The 27,093-nt window shown below is 41.2% G+C and overlaps 1 protein-coding gene across 1 annotated transcript in view; it reads right to left on the bottom strand.

The window, feature by feature from the left end:
• Positions 1 to 22,627: 22,627 nt before the first annotated feature.
• Positions 22,628 to 27,093, bottom strand: part of LOC117002818 (probable global transcription activator SNF2L1) — a 33,204-nt gene continuing 28,738 nt past the window's right edge. Inside the window, exon 24 of the mRNA XM_033072274.1 lies at positions 22,628 to 26,735. Within this exon, the coding sequence (XP_032928165.1) occupies positions 26,664 to 26,735 (72 nt within the window). The 3' untranslated portion in view covers positions 22,628 to 26,663. The remainder of the gene's footprint in view (positions 26,736 to 27,093) is intronic.

The following is a 27,093-nucleotide window of genomic DNA, read 5'->3' as shown; positions in this document are numbered from 1 at the left end:
TCCCTATCTGCATCACACAGGTGAATATTGATTCCTCACACCAACTCTCTCACCCAGCTCACAATTCCCAAAAGAGGAGCATTTGAATAATCAACCAGTCATTTGCACAGCTGAAATAGCAATAAGTCAATACCAGCATCATAAACAACTGTTTCAAGTTCTTTTTTGTAATAAATTGCTTGCAAACATTTCTACTGGCTCCAGCAGTGTGAGTTTGGAAGTCGTGAGTGAGCAGAACAATTCCCACTGCAGTTGGAAAAACCCTCTCTTGCCAATCTGTTACAGCTGTAACGAGATATACATGGAGAAATAGTGTTGATTGAGGTGGAATAATATCTACAGCAGAATGTCAGGTTCAGCCACAAATAGATTTGTTTGTGGAAGCAGCTGCTACACCCATTAGAATCTTTCAATAAACTGTTATGAAGATTGACACCTTGGAAGTAATTAAGTATTAAGTATTTTTAGGTAATTACTGCAGCAATAACATAAGTCGTGCTCATTTTCAGAATGAGGAATTATGTGTAGCTCCCATTGCTGTGCTCCTTTTAATAATTCATAAGAGTTTGACACCAATGATTGTTACTCCAGCTTTCCAACTTTCCAAACAAACTAATAGGAGCAAAAGAAACTGTTTACAGTCCAGGGGAAATCCCACCAGTTTAACACAAGCTGGTTATATGGGACTTCTAGGGGAAAGCACACAGAAGGCATGAGGCCAATGCACTGACAAACAGCAAAAAATCTACATGTAAAGCAAATACCACTAAGTCAAGACGCTGTGTAGAGCAACAGAAAAAATAGCACAGCAACAAAAGTAGCCATGAGAAAACGGTGTCGCATTCAGAGGTGTGCTGGCACGTTTGTTAGGACATCACACTGACTGTGATGAGGAAGGGATGTGTGCATACAATCAGTGCTCTGGGCCACCACCCAAACCAAGCTCCCCAGCTTCTCTCTTCCACTGACACCTAAATTTAGACTTGTTCCCCAAGCCCTTTGAAGGGCACAAGTTCATCCTGGATGTCAAATCACCTACATTTGCCAAGTGAGACGTCAGAAACTCTCCTGGACCCACACTGGTTCCATGTTCACACAGACAGCATTTCTTCACAAATGCACAGACTCAGGCTTATGCTGCTTCCAAGCAGCATTTTATCTGCTAATTACAAAAAATACAAAGCCAAAACTTCCCACAGGCACACTTGTTATTTTTGCTATGAACTGCCCAGTTAAACCACAACAGGTTTCCTGTGAGGTAATATTGACAGGATCTCAACATGCAGATGGGTTTTCTCAGTGCAGAATAGTTTGTGTTCCTGCAGAGGAAGTGTGCCTATCCTGAAGCTCATTTAAGAGCAGAGTGACCAGGCCAGATTTCAGTGCTGTCCCCCTCTTGCACAGTGTCACCACTCCAGAATTCAGTGTCCAGAATTCAGCACTGTCCTTGATGCACCCAGTGCCAGTGACATCCTTCAGGCCGTGACAGGTTGAGAGAAGCCGCACTCAAAGAAACTGCTCTGCCATCCTAAAAGAAATTTTGAGAATGAAAGAGTAAATTAATATAATACACATCAATTAGACAAGAAGGCCAAATCCTAGGAAATGTTACTGAGTTAATAAAAAGACAGAACCAATAAAGGTTAAAACAAAATGGTCTTATTGATAAAAATGCTTCAGTAGTGTTAAAACTACTTAAGAGTGGCTTTGGCCTTGTTACTTTCAATAAATCTGGGGGTTTGTTTTGTACTTAAATGCCAAGTTATAAATGCCTTTGAACAGAAAATACATTTTAAAAAAACCTTTTGAAAATGGGACATTCACTAATACTAACCATTTTCCCATAAACAGGCTTGGCTTTGACAGAAGAATGTCAGCATAAAATATACCCACAACCCCATTCTGAGCTGTGTGGCCCCTAATGAGAGGATATTCCTAATCTGGCCATCTGAAAACATCTCTCAGTGCCCTACCACCCAGGCATTTCCATACAGCCTTTTTCCACAGCACGGCCAGAGCTGGTGCTGCTCACCAGGATTTCTGGCTGCTGCCTCACTGCCCTCCTAGCAGAGGTGCTCATCAGGAAAGCTCCGAGTCCTTCTCTGCAGAGATGGGGATTGAGATGGATAGATAAATTAGATTAACCCCACTTTGTCTTCATTTGCTCCCATCACAGCAAAGACAGAAATATCTGGCACATGCACAGCCTCTGCCCAACCCCATTAACATTTGGTTAAAAGAGCCACCAAAGGAGAGATTAACAGCTCCTCATTTATTTTAAAGTGTTTCCTGGTTTGTTTTTGAAATGCACCATCTGTGCTTCTACCAGGATGTGTTAATGAAACCTGGCTCTTGGTTCTTTTAGGGCAGTGATTTCAAATGCACCAGTAGGTGGGAACCTGAACCCAGAAGTTGCAGCTGTGACTGTAAGGTGCGTGTGGTAATGGCACATCCCTCTTTCCACCTGGAAAAGCTCATCCCCACAGCTGCCAGGAGCTGTCTGAAGAAGGTTGTGAAAAGCCCACCAGCAACATCCAGCCTCTCACAATTCAGATGTAATGAGGCCAAGGAGATTCTAGCATCCACAAATTTCAAGTAATGATGGGATTCAAACAGCTGGAATTGAGACAGACTCTCACAGATGGTTGTTATGTTTGCTTTTGCTGTGGTTTTATCCAGTAGACATTGGGATAACTGTCTTCAGGATCCCAAGGCTCTAATAAAGTTTCATTTCCCATCAGCTCTATTTTTATTTGCATTGCTAGAGGAGGTACCTTCGCATCTGCAAGACAAAACAGAAAGGCTTACACAGTGGATCAAAGTGTGGATTAGGGCACAAGTTGACTCTTCAGATAAATATACAAAACCTGCAGCTAAACTGTCCTTTGAAGAGGAATTTTAAATTTTATAAAATCTCTTTGGTGCTCTCTGACTGTGTACTCAAGACAGACACCCAAGACTTTTATCCTGCTTAAGCAAGCAGTAGTCAAATTCCATACAAATTCTCTCAGACCAAAGCACATTTCCACAGCAGATAACTCAGATTATGGTAACAAAAGAATGGATGCACTTTTTCTCCCTCAGATGGTAATGCTGTTAAAACACAAAGCCAACTGATCCTGTCCTGCCTAGAAAAAGCCCACCAGTTTTGTGCAAAGATTACTCATATTAAACAGTAATATCTCCATCTGCTCAGAAATTACCATTGTGTGGGGGAGACAGAGAAGGAAGGAAAGGAGGAGGAGGAAATGAGAGTGGGACAGAGGTGTTAACCCCTGCCTTTAAAGACATTGTTCTATTTGGTAAAAGTGACATAGCTGTGTTTCTAAAGAGATGAAAATCTGAGCCTAGTATCAACTGTCTGCCTTTTCCTGAGGAACAACACCACGAATTTTAACATCTTTTACCCACAAGGTGAAGTGCTACCAGTTATCATGGGAGAAAAATAAATCATGTTTCATGTCTAGATCAGAAATTAGGTAAACTCTGCAAAAGTGACAGTAAACCCTGAAAACATAAAGTTTTTTCTGCATTAAATATTAAACAAATCTACTAAAAACAGGGAAGTTAAAAAACCAAATTTGAATTATGCCTGAAGAGACCTTGGCCATATGTGCTGCCATTTTCAGAAATTTCTTTCTAGGCTGCTGTGCCACTGTTCCGTTTGTTAAATTATTTTTACGTTAGTGAGAATGATCAGGTTTCTTGTGCAGTTATTGGGACCCGAAAGGCACCTTTATTTACCTCATTTATCATATACAGCAGCATTCAGCTGAAGTGTAGAGGTAAACAATTTTAAATAGCAATATTCTCGCTAGAATGCAGTCATCTTGACCTCAGGAGCTTTGGAAAAATGCAGATTTAAACAGTTCACATTACTGTTTTATCTGCATTTCAGTCTGAATTACTAACTTATCATCCAGCTCAGCAATAAAGAAACATGGAGGGAAGATATTAAATATTTATGCCTACAGTACCTTACAAGTTTTCATTGCAATATTAATTGTAAAACAAAAGCACAACTGTTCCAGCTACCAGGAGTGGTAAAGGCAATACTTAAAGCCAACTAACAGAGCCATAGCTAATTTAGTTTGGTGTGCTAAAAGAATTGTTAGCTCAATTTAAATTTGTCAAGGGAAATACTTTGAAAACATATATTCAAAATATGTGTCAGTCACTTTGCAATCAGCACCTGCTAGAACTGTTAAATCACTTGCATGTTACAGGGTAAACATAAACTAGGGAAATATCTCCCTTCCCTGCCTCCCCAGGTTATGCTGAATTTCTGTCACAGGATTTCCTGCAGCTTTGCACACTCACACTCACGTTAGTCCTGATCTTCAGCCTGGCCACGATGGTTATGGCAAAGCAAGTGTCACTCATACAGCCACAGGCAGCCTTTTGTCATGCCATTTTCTTAAAAGGTGGTCTCTTCAACCATAGAATGTCTTTTAAAGTGAGTTTCAATTATTTTTTACAAGAAATAAAAGCTTACTGAAATCTGAAAGAAATGAAATCTGGTTTTTTGCTGAAAGAGCTTATTATAAAAGGCAACCTGTGCAGGTGAGGAGGGGAGAAAGCCAGCTAAAATGGCCTGAAGAGAAAAATCAAAGAGTAGCTGGGATAAATGAAGAGAAACTTCTTCTTCACAGAGATTAAATTATTAATTATCCTTGAGAAAGCCCTGTGTTTACCTCACACACATTCAGTGCCTTAACAAGGGCCACCATCAGTGCTGCCTTCTAACAGCACAGCACACACAGAGCTGCTCAGCTTATTGCATTACAGAGGGTTTTAAATACTGCTGCTCCTCAACAGCAGTGATATGGGGTCAAGAACATAATACCCATTCCAGAGAAATCTAATTCCAAAGCTGGGAAAGTCGTTTCCCTCCCCAAAATGGCTTTAGGTATTGAAATGAATCCTGTATTACAGATAAGCTTTGGTCAAAGCAGAAATTCTGATGGATTTATTACTATCTTATCAAGTGACTTCATGGGTTCAAAAAATACATATATTCTTCTAAAATCCATTTATCTAGGCAGAATTTAATAGTTGTAAGAAGTATGCTCATTTAATTGAAATTTGCTTCTAGCATGTTTCTCTAGGGTCTCCGTCTGTGGCACCCCACCACGGTGTGAGTCCTTTTATTCCTGTTGTCTATCTCCCACATTCAGAGGCCCACTTAAAATCATGCTAAGGCACTTTCCTTTATGCCTTTGCATTCTCAGAAAATTGCTTTTTAACTTGGGTCAGCTTCAATTTTAACTTTATTTTTAGGAAATGTTTTTTAATCTGCAGCAGCTCAGCATTTATATACCTCATTTTACAGTGCTGCTCTGGAAGCGGCCTCATCACCCCAAAGCAGTGCACTGTGTTCATCAAATGAGCTGTGAGGCTCTGGGGGAGGCAGGAAAAATAGGCTGTAATTCTGGCTCAGGCCCTCCCCGGCCTCCAGCACGAGGTAAAATCAGTGCTGGGTGATGCTGGATGTCAGGACGTGCTCTGCGGCACGCACACGCTCACGGGCCCGTCGGACCATTGCTATCTCAGAGCATTTCCCTTCTACAGACTTGCTGATTAATGAAAAAATCTAAAAGCCCTTCCAAGAGCTAAGGACAGCCCTGGAGAAGGGCAAGCAGAAATTATCACTCAGCTAAAAGCTTTCAGCTGCATTAGTACACATCTGGTGCAACTTTTCAATTCAGGACACCTCAGAACAAGCTGCCAGGATCCCTCCAGCCCCAGGTGAGCCTGCAATCCTTGAGGAAGCTTTGCAGATCCCCTCCAGCCCCAGGTGAGGCTGCAGCCCCTGAGGAAGCTTTGCAGGATCCCTCCAGCCCCAGGTGAGGCTGCAGCCCCTGAGGAAGCTTTGCAGGATCCCCTCCAGCCCCAGGTGAGGCTGCAATCCCTGAGGGAGCTTTGCAGCATCCCCTCCAGCCCCAGGTGAGCCTGCAATCCCTGAGGAAGCTTTGCAGGATCCCCTCCAGCCCCAGGTGAGGCTGCAGACCCTGAGGAAGCTTTGCAGGATCCCTCCAGCCCCAGGCCAGGTAACACTGGGGTCTGGGAGCACTCCCAGACAGCACAGAAAGTAAAGCCTGGCAGAAGGGAAACCAGAAAGAGAGTGGTTGTAAATTAGAAACCAGGAAGATCTTCTGGACTCTGGGGGAGGTGAGGCCCTGACACAGCTGTCCAGAGCAGCTGTGGCCACCCCATCCCTGGAAGTGTCCAAGGCCAGGCTGGATGGAGCCCTGAGGAGCCTGGTCTAGTGGAAGGGGTCTCTGCCCCTGGCAGAGGGGTGGGACTGGGGGATCCTCAAAGTCCCTTCCAACCCAAACCTTCTATGATTCTGTGATATTAAGAAAGCAGTGTTCCATATAATTGAGACTGTAAATATAGAAAAAAATTTTGACTAATCCATATTAGAAATTAAACTCCTAACCAATTCATGGACATAGGCTACACACTGAGCTTCTAAAAGTTAACAAAGAAGCATTTCAAATACATATTCTACTGGGTTGGGTTCCCATAATAAATTCTTAATGTAGACGAGTTGATGCTTCGTATTTCCTTTAGTCCACTTCCAATCACAATGCCAAGTGCACTTATCTGAAGGACATTATTTTAATGAAGTCATTTGTGCCCTTAAAAATTAATATGTCAGAGCAGTTAAAGTCTAGTGACTGTAACCAAACCAAATAATGTATAATGGAGAAATGCAGTGAGAAAAAAATACAGCCTGAAACCAAGGTTAAAGTAGTTAACCTTATGAAAAAGAGGGGAAAGAAAAGCCAACACCAATTATATGTCCCCTTGACACACCATAAAGAATACCATTACATTGTCATCACCCCACTGCATACAGCTCTGAATTGAGATTATTAACCATCACTGTACTGTACACTGAAGGCACCATGAAGTTTATCTTCATTTGAGGAGATAAAAATTATATTCTTGTGGTCTAGAGACACTTGATCTAAAAGAAGCCCCTTCAGCAGCATGGTGCCAGAGCTTCTCAGAAAGCCATGACTAAAACAGTCCTTTTGTTGTAAAGAGTTTTGTGCAAGCCAAATACTTTGCAAAAATATGATGCAACATTCACTCTTCCAGTTCTTAAAGCCAAGTTGTACAGAAACTGCCATCAGTTCAGGAAAATACCTCTCTCATTTTTGCATAAAGCCACACAGATTGTTTTGGCAGCAGCTCCTTAAATTAGAACAGCTCCAGCTCAGGGCTTCCTGTCTTTAATTAATTCAGCTTGTCCCACATTCAGGTGAAAGTCAACCACATACCACCTAAAATGCCAACAACATACAAGAAAACACAGTGCACGTGTTGATGTGCCACTACTTCATCACTTTTCTTACCATGACATTTCCTGCAGTGAATGCCACCATTCCAATAAACATTGGCAGAAGCAGAGCTGGTCCCCTGTGACATGACAGACGTGTTCACACACAGAGCTGAGGCTGCTCCCTTCAACATCCCAGCAGATGTGCCACCCACAGTCACTGCCCTTTTGGTGGTAGAAGGGGATTCCTAGCTAAGCACAGAGGAAGTTTAAACACATGAAGAGTTAATCCTCTGTCCAAGTCGCCTGACACCCAACACCCCCCACCACACTTTTAACAAATGGACAATATTTTTCTCTTCTGCACAGAAGGGCATGGCCACTGGAACTCAGCAATCTAACACCACAACAGTTCACTTAAACTGCCACTCACATAGGGGTTTTCTTCATTATTAGCTGCAAACATTTCCAGACAAGAAAAGCACAATCACATTTGCAGAACCCATCACAGATATTTATGCATTCTTCTTCTTGGCCCATGGAATTTACTGGTTTGATAAACTCCCTTCCCCTTTTAACACAGCTTAGCAGTCTCAAGGTGCACCTCCAGACTAGATTAATGTACCTCCAGAACATTCATAAGGTAAAGAAATGTAATTTAATTTGTGATTGCATAAACCAGTCACGGAAGCCTCCCAAGAAGCCTGAGTTTTCATTTCTTTCATAGTAGACATTTAATTATATGATAATTACTTACAGCTTGCAGCTCTGCTTCTACTTTTATGAAATATAAATTGCTCTTCACTCAAAAGTGCAGGATGAGCATTTTAAAGGCTTCATTAAGTAGGTTTTAAGATTTTTTTTGACGACTTTCTTTAAGCTGTGGAATGGAAAGTAGATGTACCTGTAAACTGAAACTTGCTTCACAGAAGAACAAAGTAGAATTGCTAATGTAATACCAGGCTGGATGAGCCTTTACAAGAAAAAAATATTAACTTTTAACAAACACATTTTTTTAAAATAACAAACAAAATATTTCTGTCAAGCTGCATGATAAAAGGGACCTGAAGGGAATAAGCAGCATTTCCAGATCTCAGACATGAACAACAAGGCTCTTTATTCTAAATTTCCAGAGCTTGGAAACCTGAGGTTGTCTCAGACTCACACCATTATTAAAGCAGCCTGAGCAGAAACCCACCAACTCATTTGTGGCTTCCTAAGAGCCTAGAAAACAGGAATTGTAAGAACAGAAAGAGGATGACAAGAAAAATAACTTCACATGAATTTATGTATTGTAATTCTGTGACTGTTTTGACCTTGATTTTGGTTTTAGACCATCAGGAGATGGTGGTGCAGGTACTTCTGCCCTCCCGTACCTTCACAGTGCTACAAGAGCAGAACTAGGAACAAACACATGAAGACACAAAATCGCCAAAGGCTGAAGCCTTGGCTGCTGAAAAACATTGTGCAGGTGTTACTGCTATCTGGTGGCCACACAAATATCTCACAGTGGTGGTAGAAAGATGCTGTTTGCTGCAAATCCTGCAGGAAATATGACCCAGGCAGGCAGCGTGTTCTTCTGCCACAGGGTTGCTGCTATTTCATCCCAGCCAGGAAAGGGGAGCTGAGGAAGGGTCTGAGCTGTGAACTCCACCTTTGAGACTCCAACAGGTAAGTTTTTCTGATTTCAGACTAGCAGTTGGGTATGCCCATACTATTAATTATATCTGGATTCATTAAACATGAATATACAAAATGAGACAATAAAACTAACACATACAACCTGCCTGTAAATTCTGCTTGGCAGCTGTGGTCTGCCACCCTCCAAGCCAGTACCTCAGAAGAGAAATTCTCTCTGAAGCAGAGGAACACAAAACTTGAGATTTGCCTAGACCAGTGCACTGTTAAGAAAACTAAGCAGATCTAAAAAAGACAGATGGAAAGGCTCAGTTAAACTGCATTAAGTCTTTGTATGGACACTCTCACTCAGAATTAAAAAATACCCCTGATTCAAGTGAGGCTTATTAATTCCCAAAGGGAAAACAAAGCTTATTGTGATTTTTCAACACTTTAATTCTGAAGTAACAGGTAAAAGGTACTTTGGAATAGTTTTCCTAGGGGCTCCTATCTAAAGCAGCATTTGTAGACTGCAGGGTCTGTTCAGACACTTTACAGACACTGCAGTACTCAGCACTGCATAACCCCTGAGCCACCTCTCTGCAGCCAGTGAATTCAGTTTACTGTTCTTCCTTCTTCTGGAGATGACATACCCCAAAGAGACACTTTTAATTGTGCCCATGGGCAAGCAGCTCCCCAGACACTGATCTTTACACAGAGGCTGTGACCAGAGCTCCTGACACACAGCTGGCTGGAGTCTGCCATGATCCAGGGGAAAATAAAGAGCCAACACCCTACAGCAAGCTGTGCCTTGGCTGAAACGGGCAGAAAAGTTCATCTTTATTTTATATAGTTTACAAAAGGGCAGAAAATGCCATGCCATTTCATTCTGAACAGCTTCTTCCATTATCTAGTGCAGCATAGCACTTAGCAGATAAATAACAGCAAAGGAAGGAAATTAAGAAGTACAGAGGAGCAAAAGGAGTTGTATTTCCAGCTGAGACATGGAGAGAATTGAGAGATGGTGAAAGGCCCCTTTGTGTAAGACTGAACATATCTTCTGGACCCTTACTCACACCAGCACAATCTGCTGGGGTCAGGCTCTCCAATACCCTCATATTGATCAGCAATGTCTCAACCTGTGGAAATCAGCTTGATGCTGAAACAAAAGCTACCTGGCAGCACATAAAAAATTTAAGAGCATTTTTTGAGCACAAGTGCTGAATGAAGGTGTGCCTGAGGGCTGCCCAGCATAGAAGGGTCTCTCCCAAAGGGAAAAGGTTACTTAAAACTACTGTGATACCTGACAGGCTTTTGGCCACACACTTTGCCTTGAAAGGGGGCAATATTTTTTACAGCTGCTTTTCTGAAACTAATGTCCAGAGAGGGAAGAGGAGGGTCAGGGAACGAGAGACATCACTGCCTTCGCTGTCCTGGCCTCTCTGTACTACACCTATTTCCATACTACACCAGGAGGATCACTCAGCAAAAGGCTTTGAAGGCAATAGAGAGGTAAGGAGAACACCTGATCACACAGTCACATAAAAATAAAAGGTTTCTCTTTAAAGTTCCATTAAATGTGGCTGAAATTTTGCACCTGCAGCAATTGCACAGTTAAGACTGCAAGAGATAAAGTTGTAATTTAAACCAATAATTAAAACAAAACTTCTAAAGAACAATCTTTTATTCTTTCCAATCTGTTCTTTTAACATTTGATCAGTTTAAGGCACTTTTAAAGCCCACAGCAAGATTTAACACCATTCTCTTCCCAGAAAGTGAAGTAGCAGGGCCCTAGAAAACATCTGCCATCAGGCAGGTGCACTTTGTGCTCCAAGGAAGAATGTCCCATTTTTCATAGTTGGATACTGCTGGGGAACCTCATTAGAAACCAAATTACTACCTGCATCAGGTTTACACTAATGTATTGACATCTACAGCACTTGTTAAATGAACCGTAAATCCAATACACTAAAGTCATTTTCAACTGAATCAAATCAGGTTTCAGTCAAAAGGATTACAATTGTCATATATTTAAAGCTTGGCACTTTCCTGGTGTCTCCAGCTAGATCATTTCAGACACAGAGAGAAAATTGTGAACCTATGAAACAGCACAAGCTAAATTGGACACACTGCAAGCATACTAAACACAGGATGAGGAGTTTGAGGGTGATAATTGACTCTAATTGACTACTTGGTAAAGCTACCCAGGCATCCACAGGCACACTACTTACTAATCTGTTTTCAACAGATGCTATTTTCTTCTCCTTACTTAATTTGTACTTTCTTATTATGAATCACATTGTATTTCAGAGAATCTTTTCATTTTAAATCTTTGCCTCCAGAGCCCCTCAGAAGCAATGGCTCTGTGGGACTGTGAGCCCCTGCAGTACATAAGGACCCTATGCACAGCCCTCCTCTAAGTTCTTTCTCAACAGGAACAAAAACACCTTCCAGGCCTTGGGAAGCAAATTCACTTATGTGTTGTCTCTTCCCCTCACAGCCACCACTGGTCTTTTAATACTGATCTAAAAAGCCTTGACCCACATGTGAGTGAGGACAGCATTGACCCCTAATTTTATTTTCCCTTGGGATCAATGACTTCCTAGTAAATCCAGGTCTGTCATCCAGTGCCTGACCATGTGCACAGGACTAAAGGTGATGTCAGCAGAGAGGATAAAAACAGTTTCCCCCGTCCTGCTCCTCCAGCCTACCTTTTCAGCTTGTTTAAACCAAGATATTTGAAAGGCCTAATTCAAATTCAGTACAGCAACAAATTTGAACGAGCAGATTTGTCCAGCCAGATTTTCCTCCAGCCTCACACAGACACTTTCCCTAAGTGGTGTTAGTTCTGCTTAGTTCATTTCCCAGAAACAGAAAACAGTAAAATGTAAATTAAAAAGGAAATATATATGAACCAGCTCCTCTATCAACATAAACCTGGTGCCAGTGAATTACTCTGACACTTAGTGTCTGAGGAACCAGCTCTTATCAAGAGTTTATATAGATTAAATTCATTTACTAGGCCAGACTGTAAACAATCTCTTTTGGCCTCTTGCTATCTAAATCCCAGGCAGACTATCTGTGCAAGTCCTCCTCCTCCTCCCCTTTCCTTGGAGCAGTGCTGTCTCCATGAACTACTCCAACAATAAAGAGATGTCCCTTGGAAGAAGTAGCTACACAATGGAATAAAAGGCCACATTAAATTTATACAGCCTAGAAGAAATTCTGCTGATCAGTCAAAAATAATTGGTGACCTTCTAATATGAGAAGAAACCTCAGTAGAAGGGGTGGAAACAACTTGCTTCCATTCATGCGCAGAGCTGGAACGTTTGCAGAGCCGAGGCTCCACTTGGATGGTACTCTCCCTCCTTTGGCCACTTTCCATCCCCATTTACCATTTTCCACAGTGCCTGTGGTGTTTTCAGCCTGTTCCTGGGGGACTCCCACAGAAAGTCCTCCTGCCAGTGTATTCAAGGACACGTCTACAACATAGTGTTACTCATCTGACACATTTTTAGGCTGATGGTGATCAGTGCATCTCATTCCCATACTGTTTTGAAATGCTGGATCTGCCCCTAGGGTTCTTGAGCCTCTCAAGTCAACCAGACAGGGAGTCAGCCTGTCCCCTGAACCAGCACACAGGCAGGTCTTGGACCAGGACAAGCTGGCACAGCCCAGCAGAAGGCACTGGGCCATTTGCTCAGTGTGTTTGCTATCAAGGGAAAGGTCAGTAACTCATTGCAGAAAAACACAGGAAATGCTGGTAAACTGAGGTGAAAACACAGCCTGAAACAGAGCAAAGATGGTTATGGTGAAGATCACACCTTGGAACAGATTTGTTTTCAGTTGCTTCTTCCTTCCAATTCTCATATTCTTTTTGTCCCATCCAGTTTTCTAATATATTGTTGTTTCTCACTCCCCTGTGAGCAAACATCTTGCCCACAAATTTCACGCAGGTGCAACTCCTTTCCATGGCTTCCTTGGACGGCTCAGTTTGAGCCAGTGTCCATCAGGAGATGGATGGGGATGCTGTGCTGCTGGCAGCAATTCACCTCAGCCCTTTCTGCACTGAGAGGGGAAGGCTGCACCCTCACCACATCAGTCCAGTGTCAACTCTCCTTCACTCTAACCACAGTCATTTTATCCCCCTCCACCCTGAAAAACAAAAGAGTAGGTATTAATTTAGCAGCTGTGAGGTTGCTTTACATCCTACAGAGCCAGCTGCCATGGGTACCTTCAGTGGATGCTCACCAGACAATCAAAACCTTGGTGGGACAGCCAGCACTCTGGCTGGTGCAGGAGCCATGAACTGGAGATCTCTGTTACTAAATGAAAAAGAACAAAGTCTGTGATTTCACTGTAGCTGAGTCTATAACACACACTCTCTGTGAACCACATATTCTTCAGGGGATTAGGGGACCACATGACTGTGCTGGGCTTCCCTTTATAGAAGAGAAAAAACCTGCAGGGCAAGAAGGGAACAAAGTCAAAGAAAAGCCTGGTCCATTGGGTAAAGGGAAAGAGGTTCGAAATATGTACCAATGAAAGGGCAATACCAAGAAATTGAGGTTAGTTCAGAGCAAGTTACAAACGCTCAGAACAAAGAGTGATTACATGAGCCTTCATAAACCAGGAGCAGATCCAGAAATAAAAGCCAATCTTAAAGTGAGTTGTAAAGGAGACACATGAAATCCCCAACATAGTAACAGGCCAGAAAGGCTGTTTCACTGTAGAGCTCTCTAAATACAACACGAGAAACAAGCTTGCTAATGCTGAGAGAGTCAGGATAATTTTCTTTTAGTGCAGAGTCTGTGTGCAAACATAATGCAAACCAGACAGAGCCAGTGCATCAAGGCACATAATCAGCATAGAATGATCAAAACACCTTCCTCAGACACCTTTGATGAAGGCTTCTGACTCTTGAATTACCTGCTATGCTTCAATTTATTATTTTTGATGACAGTATTTTGTTTTCATCCAAACTAATTATGCCCAAATCAATGGTAATGATAGATTTGGCATCAATTATCCCTGTAGATGCTCTCAAATCATCTTTTTGCATACAGATAATTCCCTTGGCTACCTCCTGCCAGAGCACTGACACCTGAGTATTTATTTCACTAATTATTTTTAATGCACATCACTGGCATTTGATATAAACTACAGGAATATAAACAGCTTCCTCTTCCTGTGCTGTCCAGAGACCTGGGAAGATGGGCTCCCTCAGCAGTGAGACACTGTGTAATAGTCTGCTCAGAAACTGCACTGAAACTCAGCTGTGTTCACAAACTCTTCCTCAGCCACAGAACTCCATACCAGACCAGGTGTCCAAGCAGGTCATTTGTGGAGTGTCATCAGTACAGGACCAGATTAATTGACATTTTTTCTGACATTCTGACTCAGAATGTAAAAATAATCTCAAATAGCCTATCTACATTTGAAAATTGTGTTTACTTCTGAGACAGGTAGGATTAGTCTCAGTGACAGATTAATTTGCTTTTCAATCCAGAACCAGTGCTCTGTGGGATGAGCACAAATACTGCAGGCTCCAGAAGATTGCAGGAGAGCATTCCACCTCCAAGTCACTGGTTCAGGTTCCATCTGGAGGTAGGGACAGAAGATTTTTTTAATGTATGATGTTCATTGGTCTGTGTGAAATTAGTTTTGTTGCTGTTGTGCCTTCACTGCAAGTTAACACCACTGACTGTCTTAGTGGTGAGGCCAAGGACTGGGCCAGCGCGGTGAGCAGTGAACCCTCCTGAGTTTCCTTTCCATAAAGCAAAGTCTGTTCTTGAGCTGGCTGTAATGCAGTTGTTCAGTAACAAAACAAAGGATTTCTTGACATTGGGGCTTATTAGCTCAATGTTTGTCACCAGAATTAAAATTGTTCCAAGTGAATGCTGAGGGCAGCATTTATAACCCAAAAGAACCAGTTAAAACTCAGATCTGATTCAGAGATCAATAGGCTGCTCTCCTCTAGAAGTTTCTCCTTTTCTTCCTTTTTGCAGATATGTTGCTTTCTCTAAAAGAAATATATACAGTCCCAAAGCCTAGGAGACTGCAGTTTTGGAGCATTTCCAGAAGCACCAGATGAAACACATTGCACCTGGAAAGGTCTGCTGTGGACAAATAAACAATAAACCGTTTTTCCTTTATGTGATCCCACACCACCACAATACTGCCCAGAGGCCTCATTCCCTACCTGATATGCATAATGAGTTACTTTCACTCCTGTGACATAACACACTTATTTATTTATTATAACACACTTATTTATCTTATTTTAAAAGCAAAAGGCTACTTGAGATTTCCCACATTGAAAGACTGTTTTAAAGGCCAGAACTTGAGACACTTTGTTTTAGGGAGGACTGCTCCCTGGAAGGCTGCTCAGCAGAGCCACAGCAGCAATAAAAGCACTGCAGACAGTCACTGAGAACTGCACTGTGCTCTGGGAGAAGGGGACACCCTGGAGAGGGAATGCAGAGAGGCTGCTGCATCCCCCAGCCTCAGGGCTCCTAAACCCATGCTGCAGATACCAGTGTGATCCTCGGGGGATCAAGAGCTGCTCTGAGGCTGTTCTGGTCACCTTCTCCCACAAAGTGCATCCTTTCAGGATAGTTCTAGCCATACCTCTTCCCCCACTCCATGCACATGAGATAGGAGAGGGGAAGAACAAGGCAACCTTGCACATTGCCTGCAATGAGTAGAGAAAGCAAGAGATTAACTGATGTGTTTTCCAGATCTCACTATGATACTCTATAAAATAAAAACAGGTTCTAGCACCAGCTACCCACCCACAACAATTTATAGCACCTGATTTGGGGGCATTAACCTGTGCACACAAAACGTGTCAGTTCTTATTATTCACTGTAAACATGTCATCAGCATGGAAATACACTCCACAAGGCTACTGAGGTTGGTCCTGAAATTGTAAACAGCCCGTTAAATAGGAGCAGTAAATACTCCAAAGTGCTGTAGATCTTGGTCAGTTAAAAAGCAAGCAGGTAAAACCCACACGAGGACAGAAAATACAGGAGCACTCCATAGCTGCTGCCTGCTAGAACACCAACACCAGCATGACAAACACTTCTCTCAAAGACAGGGATGAAACAGAGGCAGGGGACGCCTATGAGCACTCATCCTTGTTCAGATCAAAGGTGCATCTGAGGCATCTCAGGCAACAGAAAAAAGAACAGGCTGTGCACTGGTGGTGACTGGTGATTTTGCACCAGAACACAGAACTGTGGAGGAGGCAGAAACAAGATGTGGTATTTAGTTTACAGGAATATTTTTGCCAAGACAAAAACATCTAATGCAGCTAGTCCTGTGTAACCTGGTCCCTGAATCAGTGCAGACTGGACTGGATGGGGACCTGGGTCTTACCAGCACAGAGGAAATACCTGAACTGATTTTTGCAGGGCTGGAACTCAGCTGATCCTCACAGCAATTTACACTGCTCTCAAAGATAGAAACCACACGCTTCCTTCTTTTCAAAGACCACAAAACTTCATTTACTCCCCTGATTGCGTTAACCAATATGAAACAAAGTAATTTTTAATAAAGTGTGCCATGGCAGAGAAAAATTGATACAATCACAGAGCTGGTATAATAGGATTTAATTCTGCTTCAGATGTGCTAGTTTTAATAAAAAAGGATTGAGCAAATCTAAAATAAATTACACTGAAAGGTCAGGCTTATTGCTTGTACAGTTATGTTAACTCTTCCACAGACATTTTTACAGACTGTATTTATGAGACCTTTTGATTTTTGGAAGAGGCATAAAATACGTCTGCAATTTTCTTATTATTTGCAGCAATGTTTCTTCTACAAGTGTCATTTCTTGGTACTTCAATATAGATTTATTTAATGGACATCTATAAAAAATGATGAGTTATTTATCAGGTGGTTTTGTTGAATTAGTGAAACTGTAATTCCCAACGGAAACTTAAAGCCAACTAGAAAAAAATTTGTTAGGGGAATGATGATTTCCATTTGTGTGCCAGTGACACTCATGATTTCTTACTCATTAATCATTCCACTGGCATGTCATTTATTCAGTAGAAAGCAAATAAATTAATTTTTTTTTTATAGCTAAGGCCCTGATACTGTGAACTACTCAGAACAGCCATGAATTGGAAAGAACTGTAGACATTGAATCTTATTACAAGGTTCTTATTAATATTACAGCAGCACCTCGAGACCCTACCCAAGATCATAGCTCAAATCACTTAGTGCTACCATAACCCAGAGATAAATATCCATCCTAAAGTGAATACACACCCTGAAGTAATCCTCAGCAGTGGATACAACAGAGAGTCTGCAGAGAAAGGATCTTGCTGCAGTCCCAGAGCAGACACACAACAGCATGGCAGTGTCCCAGCTCAGAGTCCCAGGCTGCTGCTCTCCTGCACTGCCTGGCACAAATCCTGCAGACACAACCAGGGACTCCAACAAGCTGCAGTTACACCATTTCATTCTTACCCAGTTCCGTGCCATTGAGGTCCATAGTGTATGAGCACATATGTACTCTGCTGCTTCTCCGTGGTTTTACTCGGTGAACATGAGACCTGGCACTTGGAAAAAGAACTGTCAGTTCTCCATCAATCTTGATATAATACCTAGACATCATAAGCTCAATTCTCTACAGCCACACCAGAGAAATCCTGCTGAATTTGAACAAATAAAGTGCTGGAAAGAGGAGGAAATCCAAGCCAGTCTGGATATCTGTATCCACAGTTTTAGAGAACCTAGGTACCAGTCCACCAGCAGTGAGCACAGACAAAGTGGGCTGGACTGTGTCACCACATTTAGAAGTAAAATCGTGAGTTCTCTGTGAAGTTCTTTCTACTCAACACTCACACCAGTAAAGAGCCTCTCCAGCATCAGGAAACTGCACATAACCATCCCTGACAGCAGCAGGATAATAAAGACCTGACACAGCAGCCGAGGACTTTCCCAGGGGGTCTCAGGTTTTAAGAGTCATTTCAATTCCAAAACACTGATTTTTATTTCATTCTAATGAAATTAATAGCTACTAGGTGACTAGGAAACTGGAAGAGAGTGTCATCTTCATTTTTCTATTTGGAAAATACAGCAAAACTTAGAGATACCTCCTGCAAATCTGTCTCAACAGCTAAAACATCTAAAACATCGAGCATCAGTTCATATACACTTTTCTTTCTGATGTCACTTACTCTGTCAAGGTAGCTGTATCTTTTTCCACCTATATAAGATAGACACAAACTGTAGTGTTTGTACAAGCCCTGCTACATAGAACCTGCAGTGTCTGTTGCTGTGATTGATATAAATCCTCTCATGTCCCACAAGAATATGGTCTCCATCTGACAAAACTATCTCTTTTGTCTTTTATTGTAATCGGTTTCTTGCCAGCTGGGGTCTGTGTCCATTTGATCAAGTGAGCTATGTCCTCAATCAACTCTTCTTGATGTTTTTCCTCTCTCTTTTTAAAAGCAACAGCCCAAGATCATGAAAGCAGTAAAAAATATTGCTTTTTCTCAACTTTTATTACTGATTACTAACTTTTGTTACTAATCTCTGATGAGAAAAACATTTCTATAGCAACCCTTAAAGCCTTCAAAGCCGTTTAAATTAAAAATAATTTATTAATGCAGAGAAACTGGCAATGTTGCTGATCTCAGATTTTAGGGACCTTTGTTTAACCAAGAGCAGCTCAGAAGACCAAGTTACATAATCCACTACCAGAGTGTGAGCAAGGCTGTGTTGAACACACCCATCCTGCTGCACTAATTTCCAAGGAGCCCCCTCTCAGCTCTCCCATACACAGAGGCAGCCTTGGGTGACAACCTTCCCACATTGCTGCATCTGGCCCTTACCAGAACATCTGGTACTGAGACAGGAATGGCACATCCTCTCCAAACTCAGTGCAAACAACGGTTTCATTTCAATCCAGAAGATAGCACTGATTTGCATGGGGTGTATCAATAGGGTGTTATTAGCCCTGCATTACTTTTAGTTTTCCTCAGCAAATACACTGAACACTGCTAGGAGCCTTCTGTGCAGAGACCATTTCTGAAGGGTGATGGGTCTGCAGCGTACAATATTCATGGATGGGCACTGGGACCTGCCATCAGACAGCCAATCATCCTTGCACCCTCGGCTTCTAAACAAACTTTTAAACCAGGATGCCTGACAGCCAGCATTTTAAGAAACTCCTGCAGCACCCAAGAAATAAATAGACTAACTTTACTCCTGTGTTTTTGATTCTGCCTCAGGTTCACTACAAAGTAAATTGCAGCTCAATAAACTTTGACACGTTTTCATGTTATACAAACAAAGACAAAAACTTATTTATTCACTTTTTATCTCATACATCCCAAATCAATAATTACATCTATTGATCAATGACAAATTCAAAACTTTAATTTACATTGAGTACCATAACCTAATAAGACAGCAACAACTGAATTTGTTGAAATCAATTTTCGTTTCCAACAGAAAATCTTCAGGTCCATAGCATAATAAGATGCAGTACATGGAGCAGTTAATTACCAGTGAGTATCACAAAAAGCTAAAATTAAATTTCTTTCTGAATACTGAAAGAAAATGCTGGCATTCTCCAGGGCTGACACTTAAGAAAAAGAAATTTCTTGTACCTCTTCCACATGTTCAGTCACATAATATTAATCAATCCTTTGTAACATAAATAAGTAAAATTATTTCAGAGATATGTGTGTATAGAAGCCATAAATTAATGCTGACACATTTTGAAAGGGTAGGGGATTTTGGCTTTTTTTTTTTTTTTTTTAATTACAGCAACAGAATTTTAATAAGTCAGTGAAGAAAAGTCCTGCTTTTTGTGGTGCAGACATATCTGCCTTCAATCAGTCATTGAATGTGCTCTAACGCAAAGCCAACACAACCTTGCTGGCTGGCTCTGAGCATCACATCAAGTGCCTTACTAGCTGTAGCTCAGTTTAAACTTTCGTAGAGGCCTTTTAAGTTTAGCATAATGGAACTTCTTGATGGGAAGACCTCCTCAAATCACCTGTACATGGGAACTAACCAGCCAGCCAGGCAGTGTGCATGTCTGTTTGGAAAGGAATGGCAACTCTGAGACTACAGCCCTGTCAACACAGAAACAAAGGAATTGCACAGAGCCCCTCAGTATTGCCACACCACTGGCCTTGCTCACAGTGAATGGAGCTTCCCCATCCTCACATTTCCTCCTTTCAGATCCAACACCACCACTGGGGTCTGAGCAGGTAACAACATGGGAGCACTGCAGGCAGGAAAGCCAGAGAGGAGCAAAGCCCAGCCAAGAGTGCCTTCACCAGCTGCACTCCACACAAGGCACATGGACAGCTCCAGCACCTTCCTAAGTCCACTCACTCAGCAGCAACTTACAGTGGCTTTATTTTAAATTTCTATTTAATAGCAATAAAAATAGATACATTTAGGCATCAATCTCCAGTTAATTACACACAGATTTCCCCAACCCAGCTCTCAACACTGCCTACTGCTTTTTCCAGGATTCAGCCTTTTTGCTGAACCCATTTCATATGTTGGATAGGGAGCCTGCTGTGAGAGCAGAGTCTGCACAGGGACTGGGCACTGTGCCAAGACACCCCGTCTGTTAGTTTGGACAGCTTTCCAAGGACCCTCCATGTGAAAATATCCATGATGTCAACTGACCCAGCAGGATTTGAAATAAGGCCTAGAAGGAAAGGCTTAGTCCCAACAAAGAGCACATCACATACCTGTGCATCTTCCTGCTCCTGACTTCACCATCCTCCCATCCCAACACCAGTCAGAATTTAAAGCAGGTCATAATAACAACCGGCAACTTCTTGTCTCTCCTCCATTTTCCAGCCTCATGAGCACTGTTTAGCAGCACAGCTCAGCATCAGGTTCCAGGATGGTCCAGTTACTGTGTCCAGAGGACAAGCAGACTCTCCACAGCACAGCAACAAGTGCCTGGGTTTGCAGCCCCCAGCCAGGACATGGTAACCAAAGGCTTCTCACACAGAAGGGAACATCAGACAAGCCACATCTCCCTTTGTGCCAGGGTACAGGACACTGAGTGAAAATAACAAGGGCACTAAAGGCTTCCAAGCTAATAAATGGTCTGTTCATCTTAAGGACCACATGCAAGTGTCACCTCCCAACAGAGAGGAACAGATGACTTTTCCTGCCAGAGCAGAAATTAGGCAAGCACAAAGCCACGTCAGGTTGAGGTTTTTTGAGAGGAACTGACTGAAGGCAAGGGAAGGTGGGGCAGACTAGGCAGGGAACACACAAGTGCTTGCACCAACACCTAGGCTAAAAGGGCCCTGTAGCATCAGGGCTCCTGAAGAGGACATCATCCCACACCTTCACCCAGGTTACACTCCCAGCAAAAACACTCTTCTAAGTCAATTAAAACAACAACAAAAAATCCTGACCAACAGCGCTCCGTGAACAATGACATGAAAATCGAGGCATGTAGAAAATCAGGTCATATTAAGAAAATGCAAGCGCTACAGTTTTAAGGAAACAGAAATAACAAAAGACTTACTGGACTCTAAACCCTCAATGTAAAGTCATCCCTCGACTAATATCCACCTGTTAAGCTAAAAAAAGAAAACATGTAACAAATGCCATTCACCAAACTGATGGTTGGTGTTTAATATTTTGTGGCCCTCAGCACTGTCTATGTAATTAACAATATAAATAAAGATGACTTCTGTCTGTCTTCTTATAGTAAGAAACTGCCAGGAATCTGTCTACAGCCTGACCTTCCCCAGAACAGAGCGCATGAGAACAATCATCCTGTGTCAACACCAAACCTCACAGCCACTGAGCAGCTCTGCAGACAGGATCACTGTTCCCATCCAAATGTTCTGTTGCATGAACAGACCATCTCCTCCAGGAGGGTTGGCAGGTACTGCTTCCAAGAAAATCCTGGAAACAGTAGACTTTGTTCTCATAAACTGTCCATGAGAATATGCAAGAAGTAGAAACTGGTTATGGAATCCCATTCAGCCTGACAGGAAGCAAAGTTATCTGGAAGAACTATAGCTCTTGTAGTGAACCCAAAAATTGTTTTGGCTGCTACTGAGGACCAGGTAAGATAGTACATGTCTTTTCCCAGCTCCTCCATCCTGGTCTAGGTGCTTCACCTGAAAAAAAGTGAGATCTATCAAAAGTTCACTGTGGAGCAGACAGAATTGCTGCCAACCAACACCAGAGAAATTGGTCCTCCAGCCTGCCTTTTTTTTTTTTTCAGGTTATCCTGAGGAAAAAAAGGTAGGAAACTAAGCATTCCTTTAAGGGCATGCACCTCTCCAAGCACAGTATCTAGAAAAGCTACTAGTGATCAACTACAACAACAAAATTCACGGCTCCTACCACTGTGTCAGCTGGACTTAAGCTCCAAAGTATTTCACTCTAGGAATGAAATGAAAGTATGAAATAAAAGGGAACGAGCAATACACTTTAATATAGAATCAACATACATGGTGTAACACTGTAACCATGAGACAACACAGGCAAGGCTGTCACAAAAACATAGACACTACTAGTATAATTTCAGATTACAAGAAACTATAATTTTAAAGCAGATGTGGAACAGCCACACACCCCCCCTTACATTCAGCCACCATGGCCTGAAGGTTATGGGAGGCACAAGAGCAACAAAACCAAACTATCTTGAAAGTATCCAAGTAACAGACTCCTGTATACCAGAATGACCAGAAGACATCAGGTTCATATTAACTTTTATTCTCCTATATGTATAACTTAAGAAACAAATCCCAGATTGAAAAAGTTCAGAAGTTATCTTGAGCAACACAACACTGACATACCTTTGAGGCAGCAAATATTACTCCTTTTCTCATGAAAGGATGGATGCCATGCAAATGCAATTAAAGAGTACATTACATTTCAAAATATGCAAACTAAGTTCAACTTTAAGTCTTTCAGAAAAAGAACATATCAAACATTAGAACTATGAGCCACGAACGCATTTACATACATGCTTGAAGCTAAATGCGTGGACCAGACAAAATTAAGTAAAATGTAACAACTGTCAACCTCTCTTTAGTCAATCAGAACTACAGTTGGTGATCAATCCCTTCCAGCATCACAAGTGCCAATGTGTGCACCAACCTCATCATTTTGCATTTACATAAACTGGTATTGACTGCAAAATGCCATCTTTTTTCTGCCTGTAAAGCTTTGGCATTTATTTTTCATCACTGAAAGTACTTAATCCCCCTACTGAACGTGGGCAGGAGGCATGTACAAAGAGTGCCTGTAACACAGCAGCACACAGCAGGAACTAGGCACTGCACAACAAAGTTACTTCCATTGATGCCAAACTAATTTTTGCTGTTATAGATCCTTCATATAGCTACAAATGTATATGAAGAACATATAAAAGCAAAAATCAGTTCGGCATCACCATCAGGCACTTAGAGTCTGATTAATTTATGTATACTGCACTCCTTGCTCATCATCTCAAAGAGTGATAGCTGCTTTTTTTTAAACCCTAATAAGCATTAGCACAAAATCAAACAAGCAATGCGAATCTACAAGAAAAAAAAAATCTTACTTAATGTTTCAGTATAGTAACACCACTTGTGCAAACCAGCATTTAAAGATGGCCTGGTATTACCAGCAAGAACAAAGTTCATTTCTTCTCTGTGTCATTGTAACAAACTGAAATTAAATACAATGAAGGTGGTTAGCAGCACTACTTTTTTGGTGTCATCACTAACATAACTTAGAAATAAAAGGACTAATAGTTGGAAATGATGAATATGTGAAAAGGAAACCACCACAACTGCTGTGACCTCTCCCAGGATGTTATGTGCACTGCCTGGTTAGTCAAAGGTGCTGGGTGACTTTCTTCAAGCCTGATGTTCACATAAGCAAATTTTACTTGTCCATTGGAACAGAATTAAATTAATTTTCAAAATGTTTTATCTTGCAGCATTTTTAACAACTCCAAAATAGCCTAAAGGCCCAAACTTTTCAGAAGTTTTCTAACACATAACATTCAGAGCTTACTAATTTCCTACAAATTGGTTTCTTCACCTAAGAAAATAGGAGTTAAAAGTAGGAAGATTCTTTCATTTCTGTTACCTAATTCTGAGTCACAGCAGCATATAATTTAAGATACTGCTAGGCACACACTGTGTGGGTATATGCAACTGGAAGAATGAAAAAGGGAAAAGAAAGATCTGTTTTCCTTTAATCCTGACCAGCAGCTGTCAGCAATTTTCCTTAGTTGTCACTGTAGGACATGATAGATGGGAAGGCTCAATTCACTAGGAACTGGTTTATAGTGTCCAAATGCTCTCAAGGACTGTTCAACAGCACATTCAGTTTAACTAGGGACTGCAAGAGGTAACAGACAGCTCCTGGGAGAATCTATCATTCTTCAGAGAAGCTGTCTGATCAAAGGACAATATCTGAAAGAACAATTGCACGATCTTTTGCTATATGGTTTGTGTATCATGTCATTGAGAAGAATGAACATTACCTCAAGTGGTTAACTCAAGAAATCTGCATAAAACAACATGTTGAGATATTACCATTTTAAGACTTTCCATACACTTTGCAAGACAGAGAAACTGGATACACAAAAACATGCAAGTCAAACAAAGCTAATCTACAATAAACAAAACCAGAATACACTTATTTCAAGACTTAAAACATTAAAATATTCATCCAATGCTAAATAGGAGCAATAGAATAAGCTCTAGACCTAACCATGTAATTCCATAAGCATTTGAACTGGCTCTTTCAGCCTTTATTTCCCATCTCTTTTAACTCATTCTTACCATTTCAGGCCATAAACTTAGTGAGCGGCACATGAGCCAAAATGCAAATGCAAATAAGGCATCTTCCTCTCTGTTAACAGCAGTGCTCCAGGGATTTTGGTTATATATGCATGTAGCTGCACAGCCTTTGTCCACAATTGCATGGGATGTCCTCCCAAGGATAACAAAGGATGTTAACTGCTCCAACACCGGAACTGCATTCTGAGGAGACATGCTTCTTTCCTCAGCACACATATCCCACCTGGGTTGCACACTCATTTAAAATCATGCACTGGCTCCTATGACCAATCTCCTGCCTGCAAGCTGTGCCCCATCATTATGAGATGTACCTCTCAACTCATCTGATTAAGTTTCACAGACAAATACCAAGTCTTACAAATATAAGCCCAGTTAAATAATAAACATGGTCCCTGGACAAAAGCTACATTCCAAAATACAGAATCTAATATCTGAAATGCTCAATCATAATACCTGTTTTGCTCCAAACCTTTAACAGACACTACAAAAAAACCTGGGAATTCCTCATGAAACTTAGAGATTCTAATCCCAGAAAACTTCAAAGACATATCAATATATTTTAAATGACATAAAAGAATATGGGCAGAGCCCAAGAACTTTATTTTATAAAGTCCTACATTTTACAAACACAGAAGAAGGTAGCCAATGCAAAGCACAAAATACAAAGAGTAAAGAGGTTTCTTTATCTCAAAACACCTCAAACCACTGAAGGAAGCAAACTGCACTAGAAGAAGTTGACAAGTAGTCTTCAAGGGAAGTACCATGTAAAGCACACTGCATTAATCTAGACATTATGAGGGCATGTCTCACTGTAGCAAGGTCTGTACTAAACACCAGATCAGAGACAGAACATTAAAGCAAAACATCAGATGTCACAGTCACTGTTCTACTGATCTAGGAAAGGCAGAGACTCCAAAGTGAGCAGGAACTGTGAACCTGCTTAATAAAGGCCATTCTTGCAAAGTCAAAAAATCATACATCCAACACTTTCATCCCTTCATTAAAATAGAAATACTAAAAAGGAGCACTCCATAACATATCCCCATTGCTTCTGACTGACATGTTGAATAAAAAGGTAAAAGAACTTTAGCAGAAATAATTAGAGCAACGAAGATCTTTCAGCATAAGGCAGCAGAGCTGAGGAGTCTACCAACCAGAAAGAGAGTAAGTTTGCTACTTAAACAACCAGACACTGTGAGCTGACTACTTCCTTTTATGAGGCATAGAAAAGTTTTCATCTAGAGGCCATTCTGAAAAACACCTCACCCTGTATTTAAGCATGTAGCCCAGCAGAAATCACTGATTAAGAAAAACAAAATGTGTGTCTTTGCTGGGTTTCCTTCTGAACATTTCAGAGAATGTGTCCATTTAATGCAGAGAGCAAACAAGAATGTCAGTCTAATTTGATTTTGTTCTGTCATGCTCCTGATCCTAAGTACTCCTCCAAAAAAAATCTGATTGATGATGAAGGCACAATTAGACAAACCTTAACATTCTCTCTAAATGTAGCTATGCAAAAAGCAGGGAGAGGGTAGGGAAAACAAAGGTGAAGTATACTTCTCATCAAATAATTAAGTCAGTTTATTTTCCAACAGCCATATAAATTTAAAATATGAAACAACAATAATACAGCTATAGAATCTAGGTTTTCTTTCAAAGCAGCAGCATATAAAACATATAAAACCAAGGACTGAGTGAACTTTGCCAAAGACATGAAACTCACAAAATACAGTACCCAAAAATACTGGAATGCGTAAGATATAAAGCTACACATTTTAGGTAAAGAAAGGCATTGTAAAGGATACAAAATTTGCAAAATTAAAGCATGGGACTTGGGGAAGAGTACCATGAATACAAAGAAGTTGGCAATTAATACACATAGATGGAGTGAACAAAGTGGCAGTTTAACACTGAGCGTTCAGTCTTCAGGTTCACGACTTCGCTTTCTTAGCATCTTTTTTTCCAGAGTTCTCAGCAGCCAAGTCTGCTTTTCTCTTCTGTGACTAAAATGAAAAAAAGTATAAATTTAGCAAGATGGTGGCATTATTAAAAAAAAATTACATAACTATTCAAAAGGGAAATGTATGACACTAATGCATTCTGGATTTCAGTTCACCTTCGTAGGACATAATGGAAAGGCAAACATTAATTCCTGATGTACACACATAATTCTCCGACTATTTTTATATCCTTAAAATCATTACATGGTCACAGTGATGCAGGCACCACACACACCATCAAGTGGGTGAAAAGGCCAGGACCTTGACTTAGAGACAATTCTGTTCTAAAGATGACAACCCTTCAAAATAAAAGAAGCACTTTCATTTCTTCTTCCAGCAACTACTATTAGGGGAGGAAAAA

This window comes from Catharus ustulatus, chromosome 14, assembly GCF_009819885.2.
Source record: "Catharus ustulatus isolate bCatUst1 chromosome 14, bCatUst1.pri.v2, whole genome shotgun sequence".
Lineage (NCBI taxonomy): Eukaryota > Metazoa > Chordata > Aves > Passeriformes > Turdidae > Catharus > Catharus ustulatus.
This window is presented reverse-complemented; position numbering and strand designations above follow the sequence as displayed.